Source organism: Hyperoodon ampullatus (genome assembly GCF_949752795.1).
Source record: "Hyperoodon ampullatus genome assembly, chromosome: 2".
Classification (NCBI taxonomy): Eukaryota; Metazoa; Chordata; class Mammalia; order Artiodactyla; family Ziphiidae; genus Hyperoodon; species Hyperoodon ampullatus.
Window position 1 is genome coordinate 84,896,547 of NC_136915.1, and position 15,140 is coordinate 84,911,686.

A 15,140-nucleotide genomic window follows, 5' to 3' on the forward strand; every position below is an offset into this window, starting at 1 on the left:
GGCTCAGTTAGCATTCTTATCTAGGCAGGACTAGAAAGTTCCTAAAAGTTTCAGCAAGTGGATCCAGTCTTTGATGTTCTTCAAATGGTTTCATCTTCCCCCTCCTTTTGCCTCTTATAGAAGGCCTCAGCTGGCATAGGGGTGAGGCAGAGAGAAGCATTTGCTAGACTTGCATTCATCCAAGCAGTGAGACAGCTGAGGCCAGATGACTTCATGAGGATGAATCTCAGTGGGGGTGAGAAGGGCCCTCTGGGCCTGCTGGCCATGCCCACGTCTTGCCTCCATCGAGGCAGCAACAAAGAAACTTCCTGAGATCGAAGAACACAAGCCTGTCGGCCTGGCTCAGTGGCCTGTGCCCAGCCCCGAGCTTAGTAGAGGCACACCCTCCATACGCGTCTGTGGATGGAAGGATGAGCCCCTACTTTCTCAGCCCAGTCCTGGTTCGTGCTGCCTTCACAGAGCCTGGAGCATCTGCTAAGCGTAGCAGGGAGACAATAAAGAAAAAGGAAACACAAGCTCAAAGAGCTGCCCTTTCTTGTTGGAGCTGCCCTAACAACACCTAAGACTGACTGCAAGAAAAGCTGCTTTCCAAGCAGAAGTGCCAGTGGTTAGAGAAGGCCAGAATGGAAGGGCTGATAGTCTTTGGAGCTTCAGAAAGAAGAGTTCTGTTGTTAAGCCAGTGTCTTTAAATAAATGCTTTTTTCTTATAAGAGTTTTCATTGCATGCTGAGCCAAGCCATGCACAGAGCAGTAATTACTCCCAGCAGCCTGCGACCTTTCAATCGACTACCAGGCTCTCTGTCAGCAGGCCTTTCTCATGCAGCCTAACAGGTCGGCTGCTGCTTCGCCAGCCCCATACCCATCAACAGTGTGTTCATGGAGGGACACACACCTGACTTCAAAAGTTATTCCCCCAGATGTGCAATATACGAAAACATGTAAACATTCGCATTTCTGCCCTCCATCTCCCTCTTGCTGTTTCCTCAGGCTGAGCTTCAAATAAGAGATATTTGGCATTCTCTTAACTAAAGAACCAACCTTCTCAGGTCTGTAAATAACATAGCCATTTACTGAGTTTTGAGGGTCTGCCAGGCACCCTGGTACACATTTTACATATGCGGTCTAAGTTTGTCCTCTCAAGGACTCTGTGTGTTAAGTGGGTATTACCCCCCTTGTACAAATGAGGAAGCTGAGGCCCAGAGGCTGAAGAGCTTATCTAGAATGCTAGCTGCTCTGTGGGGATCCATATGACTCCAGGTCTGTAGCCTTAATGGCTTCATTGTGTTGCCTGCAGTTCCTTGTCAAGAGTAAGAGTAAGGAGGAGAGGAAGCCAATGGTCTTCACTCACAGGGGACAGCCCATCCATTTAGTCTTCTTTCTAATAAAGCCTAAGATCAAAATACAGTATGAGCATTTCCCATCCCCTGCATTTTCTATTTCACAGGCTGCAACTTTAATTTTCCCTTATGGAAGCCCAGGTCCCCCTTCGCCTCTCTCATTTCCTCAGCTGATTATACCCAGGTCGGATGAGGTTAACGCAGGGAGAGCCGTCTGTGGGCCTGTGGGGAGACAGGCAGCACTTGCTGCGCAGCCCTGTATCCAGGACTTGCGCATCACTAAGTATCACATCCTTGCTCGGTGGGTTTTCACTGGGAGGGCGGAACTCTGCTAGCGCATCAATGATGGCCAAGTTCAGCAAGATGCAGTGGCCTCCTTGGCTTTTTCTGGATTTGGGGGAGGAAGGGGCATGGCTGTGAATATCTGATTCATGTCCATCTTGGTTACCTCTGTCTGGTCACTTAGCCTGTTGAGACTTAAGTTTCCTCATCAGTAAAATGAGAGGGTTTTCCTGAGTAACGTCTGGGGTAGCCCTTTAATCCTAACATTCTACTGAAGGAACAAATGTACCGATGAATTGAATTTGGCTTTGCATGAAGAAGTATTATTTGGAGGCCATTCTTGGTTTGCCACAGCATCTTCCTGTAGCCATTCAATGAGCACGAGCCTCACAGGGAGGGCGTCTTGGCCAAGGAATCCCACCCCGCCACCACGTCCTGCAGGAGAGTGTCAGAGCAGCTGGCACAGAGCAGGAATGTAAGGCAACAGGCACAGTGGCTGTGCTGGGTACACTCCATTAAGTAACTAAAGCCGTCACCACAGAAGAGGCTGTAGACGTTCAAAATCCTGACAAAGTCAGAATAATAATGAAACGCACTAAATTCGGGATGCGGGAGAAAGCGTAAGACAACTCATCTTTCACCATCCATGCTGCTGAAACTTAAGCCACAGTGTTAAAAAAAAAAAAAAAAAAAGCACTCTAACCTCTTAATGTTTTTCATAGTAATTTTAGAAAGTTTCCTTTAGAAACCTAGGTTTTGTGTGTGAAGATACATTTGTCTGACATTCAAATATTCCTTCAGTTTCAGTTTCCTTTGCTGAAGTCAAATTCACATTCGTGCTTTTACTTAAACCATACTTTTTGTTTCCATTTTTATAACTGTTGCTTGCCTGCCCATACTTCCTCCCTCTGTCTGTCTCCCTTCTGTGTATCTTTGCAGGGAAACACTGGGGTGAGGTCCATGTGATGTGAGCAGTGGTTATTTCTGAGGGGTGGGATCAGAGCGATTTTCTTGCTTTCTTCTTTGTCTCTATGTTGCTTGATTTTCTTTAATGATGAGCATGAAAATGATAAAGCCATTATTCTAAAAAATAAGCAAAAAGGAAATACATTTAAAAGGAGCAAATAGGACAGCACTGCCAAGCACCTGGCTTTACAGTGCCTCCACCCCACCTGGTCCCAACCCCGAGGGGCCGGCAGGTTCCCCCACTCGCCATCTCGCCGGACTTTTGCAACTGGTGAGCAGTGAGCTCTTGGACTGATCCAAGCAGCGAGCGCCAGGTCTGGAGGCTGTGCCCCACCTCCCTCAGCATGTGTTTGTGATAAAAACAGGGCTGAGATGAAACTAGCTTGTGATGGTTCCTGCAGGTTTTACCAGAAAAGACCCTTGGATGTACGGGAATCACTCTGGGCTCAGATTTCACTGTATTACTTTTGGTTCTGAGGAAAGCATGAATGCCAGTGTTATTTATTCATCATCCAGTTTCTCGGGTTTGTTTTCGTAGTTCTTGTTTTATTTTGAGTTAATAAATATTAGAATTTTGTTAGGAAAGCATTCCAGAAATAAAGCTGGCTATTCACGGCATGGCTTTTGGCAAATGCCTTTCCTCCTGTACGGAGGGAAACTCTGTTTACCTTTCTGAAGAGTCAGCAGAAGCTCGGGTTCACAGTTCTGCCACCAAAAGAAGGGCCCGCTTCAGTTTCGTGGGAGGACGAATGGCTTCCCTTCGCTGAGGAAGGACACAGGGTGGACTGGGCTGGCTTCCGGCTTGAGTTAAGGAGGAAAAATGTTCTTTCTGTGTAAAAGCTGCAATTAACATTCTTGGACAACTCTCAAAGTCAAGAAGTAATCCAACTTTTCTGTTACCTAAAAGTACACTTAAATCTCTTTCATTTCTCTTCAAAAATTAGAATTTTCTGTAAAATGGGAATAATATACCCATGGTGATTATTTCACTGAGTCGTGATGAGGAGCAGATAAAGTAAGATAATAGCAGGAGGGTGTCTAGTCCACTTTGAAGTACTGCACAAACGTGAAGCACCTTTAGCTAGAACCTGAGGGCTCGTGTAAGTGCGAAATGACATTACTTAGTGGAAGCCGTTCAGCCAGTCTTTGGAGGCAACGTGATTGGAACCCAGCCTCTTTCTACTAAACCATCCTGCCGCATCCTTGGCTCTTTTTAATGACACATCTCCTAAGAGCACCACTTTATTATTTTGAACCTTTTGGAAGGAAAAGCACAGAGTACAGCTCAAAGTAAATGTTTTCCTGATGGGCCTGAATGAGTCAGAGGTCCATTTCTTGTAAGTGATGCAAGTTCCGTCGCATGCGTGTGCCGGGGGTGTGCTACCCAACCTCTCTGCACTCTAGTCTCTGCAGCTACCTTATCGTCCAGTTGTGGTTGTTAAGAGGACTAAATGCATTCAGGGGAATATAGAATAGGACCTGGCACATAGTCTGCACTCCGTGATTCTTGCCATTATTAGTTACTATTATTATTTATTTACACACAGAAGTTGCACACCCGCCTACTAATAGTGAAAGAGAAAAAAAGGCCGCAGGGACAAATTAGGAAGCTACTGTCAGGTCTGTGGCAAGCCATTCGGGACATATCACTAAGGCATCTCTTGAAGTAGGGTGGAAGGGAGCACAGCACCTGGAAAAAGGTACAATTCCTAGTACTCTTTGTTTTTAAATTTATTATTTTATTTTTGGCTGCGTTGGGTCTTTGTTGCTGCAAGCGGGTTTTCTCTAGTTGTGGTGAGCGGGGGCTACTCTTCGTTGTGGTGCGCAGTCTTCTCATTGTGGTGGCTTCTCTTGTGGAGCACAGGCTCTAGGCATGTGGGCTTCAGTAGTTGTGGCACGTGGCTCAGTACTTGTGGCTCGTGGGCCCTGGAGCACAGGCCTCAGTAGTTGTGGCACACAGGCTTAGTTGCTCCGCGGCATGTGGGATCTTCCCAGACCAGCGATCGAACCTGTGTTCCCTGCATGGGCAGGTGGATTCTTAACTACTGCGCCACCAGGGAAGTCCCACAATTCCTAGTACTCTTATTTTCTCCCCACAGAAGAGCTCATTTTCTTTGAGCTCATTTTCTCCTGGCTTATGACTGCTAATGACACCAAGGTGCTCAGTGTTTGAGCAGTCACAGGGCATTTATGTGCAACTCAAGCAGAGCCCAGGAGGCACAGTGGAAGTGCCTGGGGGGCTCCCCAAGGGCTTTGGTGAGAATGAGCTTTGGGAGGTGCAGGGCTTTGTAGCTCAGCGTTAGACGGTAATGAGAGATCTTCCCTGAACCTTCACAGGGCATCCTGGGAGAGCTTCCAGAAGCACAGGCTGAACCTTCCTGTCACCCCCCTTGCTCCACAGCGTGGCGTTTCAGCCCCACCGAGATCTGGGTCTGGAGGAGTCCCACCACAATTCTCTGCTTGGCCCCTGAGTCTCAGTCCACTGCCTTCTGCTGCTGCCTTGGCCCCATCCACCCCACATTCCCTGCAGGGGCCCAGCCTAATGCCACTAATGTGACGTCTTCTACTCCCTCCCCTCCCCCATGCTCTCTCCTCTCTCTCACCCCAGGCTGGGCTTCCACTCCACATTGCTCTTTCACCTGAGCTTGAGTTGTAGTTCATTGTTCACGAATCCTCCCAGCCACACAAGACCTCCACCCACCCTCCCCTGCAGCTTGTAACAGACCTTGGTGGACAGTCCATGCGAATCTGAAAGCAAAGCCACCTGTATGTGCAGGGAGTCCTCAGTCCCAGGCAAAGGAATGAGAATGCAACCTAGTGTTGAGGTGCTTCCATTGTCAAGCGGGGATTCCTTCCTTGTATCGATTTTGTGTTTTCACGGGTTCAGTCTCAGGCACAGATGTGTCCACTTGTTTGGTGATGCTAAACAGACACACTGAATTTTGTCTAGTAATAAAAGCCTGGTACCTCTACCTCCTTTTTTCTTGCTTCAGGATCTCCTGATTAACCTTCACAACAAACAAAACGTGTTCCCTGTTCCTTATATCTATTCTTTCCACATATTGTGAGGGTCTGCAGATTGCCTTAGCGTTCTGTCATGCCAGGCAAATGCAAACACTCCGAGCCAGGACTTACAACACTGAACATTTACTGCAGTCCATCTTCCAGCTGCCTGGCAAGGAAGCACTTCTCCTCAGAATAAGTATAAATTAGCTAATGCTGAAACTGCAGAAATTCTCAATCCATATCCTGTGTCATGAGCAATTCTTCCCTCCTCCAGTTCTTCATTCAGACATTAATTCTAGGTCTCTCTGCGGCAATCAGGGTTGAACCTGTGGTAAAATACTAGCGGTGTAGTAGCTGCAGGAAGGCGTATATATAATTTCCCTGCCAGAGTGGTTTTAATGCCGTCTTTCAGTGGGCATGATACATTAAAGAAAAGATAAATGGTATGGGCCCCCAAGATCTGTGGAGTCAACACATGCATGAGAAAGTACTATTTTAACCTTTAATCATTTTAGCCAGGGAGCAAAATCTATTTTTATTGCTTATGAGCAGTTGTGCTAAACTGACTATGAGGTTATGATCTGTAGGTAAAGGAAGTCCCGCAGAAACTCTATTCCCAGCCTGAATCAGGAAGAACACCAAGAACCTCAGTTTAGAGGGCAGAAGTGGGGCCGTGGCGGGGCTGGGGACAGAGCCCGAACGCAAAGAAAGAGGCTGAGCGGCATGAGGTATTGCTGTGGAGCAAGACCACGTGGGGGCCTGGGACGTGGTCTGGGAAGCAGGTCCTGCCCCTCCTGGGTCCCTGAGAATGTGAGGGATTAAAGTCTACAGATGAAGAAACCACGGGTCCCTTCTGCACCTCCTCCGCGCTTAAAGAATGGCCTCTGTGTTTCCAGTTATAAATGAGTTCATCATTGGTGAGGTCTGGAGGAAAATAGCCACCCTTTATTACATGCTTTCTATGTGCCTGCACTTTGCTAAATGCTTTATAGGGAATGTGTTCTTTAATCCTCCCAACAACCCTTTGCAGTAGGTGCTATAACTCACTTTACAGATCAGGACGTTGAAGTCTGAGAGGGGTTAAATCATTTGCCCAAGACCAACAGCCAGTCGGTGGTAAGAACTAGGATTTGAGGGACTTCCCTGGTGGCGCAGTGGTTAAGAATCTGCCTGCCAATGCAGGGGACATGGGTTCGAGCCCTGGTCCAGGAAGATCCCACATGCCAGAGCAACTAAGCCTGTGTGCCACAAATACTGAGCCTGTGCTTTAGAGCCTGTGAGCCACAACTACTGAGCCCACATGCTGCCACTACTGAAGCCCACGCACCTAGAGCCCGTGCTCCGCAACAAGAGAAGCCACGACAATAAGAAGCCCACGCACCACAACAAAGAGCCCCCGCTCACCGCAACTAGAGAAAGCCTGCACACAGCAACAAAGACCCAACACAGCCAAAAAAAAAAAAAAAAAAGAACTAGGATTGGAACCCAGAGACTGGCTACAGGGCCTGTGCTTACCTTAACCACCATGCTTTTAAATAGCCTTTTGTTCTAATTAAAGTTGCTAGTGTCGTATCCATAAAGTTAGAATGAAAAAAAAAAAAGTTCCCTGATTTTCCAGAGCACCTGGGGCAATGCCTTTGACCTTGGTTTCCAGTCTGTACCTACGCACCCTGCACATGTGTCTTTAGGATGATGAGCTGGTAGTCAGGGCTCTGAGAACATTAGATGATCAAAGATGCTTGATCAAATTATGAGCAATGAGTTTCCACGTCCCCACTCAAGACTTAAGTTCACCAACAGCCAGTTCGGGATATTAAAAGCAATTTCACATGCATTCTACATAAGTCGGAAATCAAAAGTTCTTGTGGAATACCATTAAGGCATTTCTGCAGGGACCTCATCTGACATCTGACTGAGAATATCCCCTCTGAGGCAAGCAGGGTGCCCTGTGTGGGGAGGTGAATACCCAGCCTTTCATCTTTAAGAACCAAATATTCCTCTCTAGTTGGCCTTGGGGAAGAGGGGGTTACCAAGAGAGGGTCAGTTAATTCCACGGCCTTAGTCTCCTTCTCCTCTGTAACTCACCTTGCTTAAGACCTGCATCACTGGGGCTAAATTACTGCAGTAGACTCCAAATTGGTTTCTTTACAATGTTTTTGAATGGCTGTATGAAAGGATTACTTTTATATCATGAGATAAAAAAACTTTCATCCTTTAAGCCAAAAGGCAAGGCAAAACCCAAGCAGGTAGCATTCCAGTGTATTTTCCCAGGGAAGTTATAAATTGTAAACTGCAGTGCAAGTAGCATTTTAAAGACCTCAAGGGAAATGTAAGAAATAGATGGTTTTGAAATTATTGTATAGTTATAAGGAAAAGGTATTTTGGAAAAATTACCAAAGAAATCTTCTTATATGAACACATATACCCACTTGTCCTCTTTGACTCAGTAATCTCATTTCTGGAAATTTATCCTTAAGAAATTATCCAAAATGAGGAAATTAAGATGTTCATTGCATAGTTATTTATAATAGCAAAATATTTGAAATAGTCTAAATATGCCCTAGCTACACACACACACAAACAACCCTGATAAAATATGTATTTATTAAAAATTAAAATTATAAATAAGCCATGGAGCAACATGAAAATGCTTATTTTCTATATAAAGGAAAATAAGTCAGATATATAACAATGACACTGAACCATTTAAATTGTATATCTTTTCATTTCTAGAATTTCTATTCCATTTGTTTTCTACACTGCCTCTTCATTTTTTATACTGTGCTGTTCATTCTTTACGGTCACTCTTCCTTCTATTATCTCCTTAACATCTTAAACATACTTCCTTGAATGCTTTATTTCACATTGTTCTCAAGGTGTAGATTCTTTTGTTTGACGTGCTGTTCATTTCCTTGAGTCACCTGTACATTTTTCCTGTGAAGCCTTCTTCATCTTCTTCAAGGATGGTTGTCTGTGGGCCTCCACCATTCCCTGGCCTGGAGGGATGTGGTTTTGCTCTGCCTATGGCCAGACCCTAGTAATTTCAATGGTCCTAGGCAGATGTTGCATTTCTTTACCACTTTCCTGGAATGGCTGATTGAGTTTGAATATAAATTCTGTATTTATGCAGACAGCTCAGTTTCCTGGCATGGGCCTAAGCATTGTTTCTTAGCCCCAAGGTGTTAAATCCCCAGCCCCTCACTCCTAAAGCCTTTACTGATTCCCTGCCCATTGAGTCTTTGGGTTCAGCGCTCACCGTTAGCTAGGGTCTGCTTTGTTTCTAGCACCTAAACTTCTTTTCCTCCCCTCAAACTCTGCTGTGCATTAAGATAGTTATGCTTTACGCATCATTTCCATATGTTTGTAGTGGTGATGCTCAATCCACCATATTGACCAGAAATACTTATTTATCTTTTCCATTTATTACAATTATATGAAAATATATGTGTATGTATTCCAGAGACTGGAAGGGACTTTGAAAATGAAATGACCTGTTATGAGTAGAGATAGTGGGTTAATAGTAACTATTTTTCTCTATTTTGGAAGTATTCTGCATTGGCATTATATTGTCTTTACAATAGTAAGACTCATCATCCTTTTAACTATTGTCTTTTGTTTCAGAATGCATACACTACAACTGCGATTAATGGGACAGATTTTTGTACATCAGCAAAAGATGCACTCAAACTCTTATCCAAGAATTCAAGTCATTTTACATCTGTTAACTGCTTTGGAGACTTCGTAATTTTTCTAGGAAAGGTGAGATGTCTTCACTAAAATAATAAAGGAACTTGGTATCCAAAAATTAAGCCATACAACAAAACCGTGAAGGAGAACTACTGTTTCCTGAGTGCTTACTCTGTGGTAGATGCTGTGCCTCATCCTCTCATTTAATCCTCAATCCTGTGAAGTAACCCTGTTTCTCAGATGAGGAAACTAAGGTTTAATAACTTGTCTAGGATTCCACAATAGGTAGAGCCAGGATTCGAATCCTAGTCTTAACTCTTAGCTATGATCATTTCTTTCTACCATTCTGAATCCTGCTTTCTCATATCTAAAATGAAAATGCTACTAACCTCAGAAAATGAATGTTTTATAGGGGTTGTTTGTCATAAAAATATATGGAAATTTTTGAAATTGAAACCTGATGATTTTGAGAGCATTGAATTCATAAATATAAAGATAGAATGGTTAATGTCCCAAATGGAACCAGTTACATTTCTGCTGTCATCTTTTTCCAAGGAGTTGTATATAGTCTTGTGAAAACCTCTAAAGATAACACATTCCCTTTCTGGGTTACAGGGAAGAATCCCTAAAAGAGTGATGAAAGTGGTGCTCCAGCCCCTACTTGACCATGCCTCAAGTTGAAGATTCTTTATACTGTGCTAGCATGTCTCTTTCCATGTCACCCACTGGGCTTAATTCTACACACCTGTTTGATCCTATTTCCAGTTGACTGCCCTTCAAATTCTTGACCACAGATGTCCTGACCCTCCCTCCACATCTTCCCTCTTCTAAGCTAGACATCCTTGCTTCTTCCAGCCAGTCCTCCACATAGGACATGAATGCCAGGGACACTCATGGTGCCCTAAAATGAACAAGATATCAGGCTCCAGTTGTGCCAGTGCCAAATATGGGGCCTCTGGGCTCCTTGTTAGCATGTTGTGTTTCTGTGGCATTTGGTGTATGTCTCTGGTGCATTACTGTCATGGTTAGCTGTCAGTAACAAGTTAGAACATGCATGGACTTCACAGGTGTCTGTTAATTGCACATATATTTTAAGGCACAGCTGGGCCCCAGAGACTTTTCATGGGACAGTAGCTCTAGAAGAACAAACTGATTACGCCTTTCAAAACAGCCTAATAATCTAAGTTGTAGTTGTATCTAAGTGGTATTGTTTACGTTAGCTTGGTAGGATTGTGGATGATATATTTTGTAATAACTACTTCCCAAAATTTTTGGAAGGAGGTTTCATTTTTTCTTTTTTTATAAATTTATTTATTTATTTATTTATGGCTGCATGCATTGGGTCTTCCTTGCTGCGTGCGGGCTTTCTCTAGTTGCGGTGAGTGGGAGCTACTCTTCTATAACAGACTTGTATTTTATTTTAGGCAGTAATTCATTTTCCTATATTTCCCAAAAGGAACGCATAATTGCTGATTTTTTTTTTTTTTTGAATGAAGTGGCATGCAGACATCCGCGTCCATCTTTATGGATATCCAAGTGCAGTGAGGGCTCCAGAGGGGCTCCAATTTGTCTGTTAAACAGTTAGGTACATCATGGCCTGTAATCATATTCCTGGAAATATAATAATTACATGTAGCAAAAGCCTATTATCTCCCTACACCAGCATTGGAAAGCCCATCCACTTTAATCCCCAGGGTAAAAGTACTCACATATTAAACTACAGTATATCCACTCACTGGATTGTTGTGCTTTGTTTTTAAAAATAGCATTTATTACAAAAAAATTTTTTTAATGAAGATGCTTTTTGTAGCATTTAGTGAAAAAAACACTAAAAACTTTGTGAGGTACCATTACATCTGCATAAATACAAAAACTGGGCACAGATAAAATGAAAGTATATATACTCTTCTCATCCTCCAAATTAGCTGGGTTTTCTTTTGGTATCATAGCTTTTCATTTTTCTTCTTCCTATTTCATTGTGCCCAATTTTCTGACAAGCACTCTTTACAGTAAGGCACATACACTCCCACACATGCACATACATGAAAACTATTGCTTATACCTGACAAATGTCTCTTCTAAAATACCCTAACCAACCAACTTATAAACATTTTCAACAAACTCTTGTTCTGGACAGGTGCTAGTGGTGTGTTTCACAGTTTTTGGAGGACTGATGGCATTTAACTACCACCGTGTGCTCCAGGTGTGGGCAATCCCACTACTATTGGTTGCTTTTTTTGCCTACTTAGTTGCCCATAGTTTTTTATCTATGTTTGAAACTATGCTGGATGTACTTTTCCTGTGTTTTGCTGTTGATCTGGAAACAAATGATGGATCATCAGAAAAGCCCTACTTTATGGACCAAGAGTTTTTGGTAAGTAAACATCTCATTTCCTGTTTTAGATTCCATCCTCACAATCTCAAAAACGTTGAAGACTCACACATAAAGGAGGCTGGTTCCCAGCTTATTTTCTCTTCTGGAGGGCCACATGACCCAAATGTCCTGAGAGTGAGATTTGGGATGTATTTTCTGAGGTTGATCCCACCTCCCTTATTGAAACCTTCTCCCTGGAAAGAAGTGAAACTGAGCAATTATCACTAAGCAAATGACCCAGGGTAGGAGGGCCTGGGTGGAGTAGCAGTGCAAGTCCCCTTTGGTGCTAATGGCTTGGTCTGGCCTTTTGGATGGTCTGGAGATTTCACAGATGATCTTTTTCTAAGGCATTTTTTGCATCCCCAAGCATCATGTCATACCCGTTGTATTTTAGGGAACACCCACTCCAGTGTAGCCCAATCACCTTCAGCGCCAGTATGACAGATCTGCGTTTCTGAGGCCCTTTATTAACCACAGCACACAATGTTGAGAAATGTCACACCCTCATTAGAGCCCCCATACTGCTATCTGGAAATAGCAGGCAGCTGTTTCCAACAGCTTTTGCAACACAGTTGTTGCTGATTTGCCTTATCCTGTGTAGACAGGCATATTTTAACAGGTGAATGAAGTCTCTCATCTCTTTCTGTTGTCTGGGTCAAGTGACATTTTAACAATTTTCTTTCATTCTATTACCCTAAAACATAGGCCCTTTTGCTTTTAAACAGAGCATGCAAAGCACTCCTTAGTCCGGCCAGGCACTGAAGTTTAACAAGCACTTCTACAGTTTTATAGTTAAGTGTATCGTCATTCTTCTCCAAATAAAACATAAAAATACAGTAGCACTTTAACATATTTGGTATGTACTCCAAAGAAAATACTTCTGATGGTGGTAGGAAGCTAACTAGGTCTTCCTTCTCCAATTTACACTTTTCTGATTGAAAACCTACTTTGAAATCTACCCCCCCAAGATATTTTAGTTCAACAGGGAAAACTTTACGGATTAAATTCCCCGAAATGATATGGCCAAGTAAATGATTGCCAATCTGTGCAGATACAGAACACTGGTCTAACTCACTCTTTTGTTTTTCAGAGTTTTATAAAAAGGATCAACAAATTAAACAATGCAAGGGCACAGAGAGACAAGAACTCATTAACGAATGAAGAGGGAACAGAACTCCGGCCTTTGTAAGATAAGCGCCCATCAGGTATTTGCACCTGGAAAAAGTTTCCTTCTCCTAAGAGCCGTGCGCAACGTGGACCCTATTCTTCCTCACTGTTTTTGTCCCCACTATTTGACCACATTACAATAGTAGAACCATAAAAGTATACAACTTTTTGGTACCAACTGGGACTGAAAAACCTTTTAACAACATGTTTAATGTGGTCAATTAAAAAGCACATTATGTAAAAACTGATTTAAAGGACAATTCCTCACTCACAACCGATAAACCTTAGCAAAACTCTCTGGAATGTTGCCCTAGTACAGAGGACTTTTCCCTACTCTTCCACTCCTGGAAATGTGCTAAATATGTTATAGCTTTTCAAAGTACAATTCTTAGATTTAGGGACAATTAAAACCGAAAGTGTAAAAGGAACTACCACCTGATGGGCGTGGTATAGAACGGGCAGAAGATTAACCAGATGTGAAAAGTTAAATTTTGTTAAAAGTACAAGGCTAAGTCTTACAAATTAGCAAACGTTCTGCAGAAGCGGGTTTTCAACCACAGCCCCACCTGAGATTGCCCGGAGGAAGGTTTAAAGTCCTTCTGCCTGGACCCCATTCCCAGATTTAGATTCAGCGGTGGGTCAGAGGAAAGGGCCACGGTGGGCGTGCACTGGCGGCTTTTCCTTTTTAAAGCTTTAAACAAATAGGAACATCTAACGTGCTGATTGGCAGCCTCGTTTCAACTAGATAACAGGTAAACTGAATTACTAACTCTCCTAACAGGACGCCCAATCTGGCTTATTTGGCAGGGCAAGCAGTGCAATATAAGGTTTCCCTAAACCCCTCTTCCTGGAGGGCAGGAAGCAGCATGCTAGCTCAGGTCTCCTTTAACAAATGCAAATTATAACTTTTTTCTTAAACAAGACTATTAGTTGAGCTCTGACAGTCTCCTTTAGGAAAAGGATTTACAACAGAGCAGTCTCTCCAAGGCATTAACCTTAGTCACTGCAGCACGAAGAGCAAGTCAACTGCGCTTTTGTGGGTTCATCAAACACCCCTATGTCCTCATTATCTGCCTCAGCAAAAAACAAGCAGGCACATTTCACCCCCAAGGCCTAATAGAACCAGTGCTATCAGAGGAAATCACTTGGCTGAGAAAATGTCAAAAAGTGTGTTAGCGATTGAATTTTTTATCATTACAACACTTAGCTCTTTGACCTCCTCTAGATCATAACTGAAGGTTAGGTTTTGCTAACACTTCCTACTATAAATCCTAGTTCATTATGAAACAGCGTGTCCTATTCCTGATCCAGTATGTTTCTTAATATTTATTCACGTTAGAATATGAATATAAAATCCCCCCACCCCATCCCCACCAATGTTCCCCAAGATGATTTTAAGATTATTCCAAGTTGGATTTAGAATGAACTGGAGGCAGATGAGTCACAATGGAATAAGCAAAGGTCAGATGATAGTATGAATCCCGGCTGGCATTTCCTGTATGCAATGGGCAGGTGCCTTCGTTTTTCTAAGCCTCCTTCTCAAGTACTCAGTGCACTGGTGTATAGATTCAGTAAAGAAATGTTCAAGTATCTTTAACAGTACCTGGGAAAGAATACTTAAAAAAAAAAAAAATCTGACTCTACCCATCTGGAAGTTAGCCAGAAAAGAATCAGCCTGTGGCTCATAGGAATGTTCAAAAAAAATATTTATTTATAAAAAATACAATGGGATAAGTTTATGCTGAGAAATGCAGCAATAAATACAGTGGAAGAAAACAGAGCAACTCTACATCGATACATTGGCACAAACAGGAAGAGCAAACGCACCCCCCAGACCTCGATGTCTGCAGGCCAGCTTTGTACACGCTCCTTTCAAAACACCACTCGGAAAAGATCTTGTCGGCTTAGGTAAGAATGAGTACACATATAATCACAAATGCACACTGATCAGGACTTTATTTAAAATTTAGCAAACAATACTGTAGAAACATTGATATATAAATTTCTAAAATGCTGCATCTTAAATTTACTTGGCAAAGACCACATTTAGCTATAAGCATGAGTTTAGTCTTCCATGTAGAAACCAGATACTAAACTGTAAAAAAAGAAAAAAAAAGCTTCCTATTGTTTGAAAATACCAATTTAAGTAGAGGATTGTAAAAATGCATAGATCTTTAATAAAAGAATTGACTGTACAAGAGTACTCCCCTTTCACAGTATTCCTTTTTACTTCATATGTGAGTTATTTGTTATGCTGTAGGATTTAACTGTTACAGCACTAAAAGGCAACTATTTAGGGAAGAGGCAGAAAAAGGAAAAAG

At 42.8% G+C, this 15,140-nt stretch overlaps 1 protein-coding gene across 1 annotated transcript in view; it reads left to right on the forward strand.

Moving 5' to 3' along the window:
• Positions 1 to 12,841, forward strand: part of SLC44A3 (solute carrier family 44 member 3) — a gene marked incomplete at both ends in the record, with an annotated part of 90,645 nt that extends 77,804 nt beyond the window's left edge. Inside the window, 3 exons of the mRNA XM_079727374.1 lie at positions 9,213 to 9,350; positions 11,416 to 11,652; positions 12,743 to 12,841. Coding sequence (XP_079583500.1) covers positions 9,213 to 9,350; positions 11,416 to 11,652; positions 12,743 to 12,841 — 474 coding nt within the window. The remainder of the gene's footprint in view (positions 1 to 9,212; positions 9,351 to 11,415; positions 11,653 to 12,742) is intronic.
• Between the last annotated feature and the right edge of the window lie 2,299 nt (positions 12,842 to 15,140).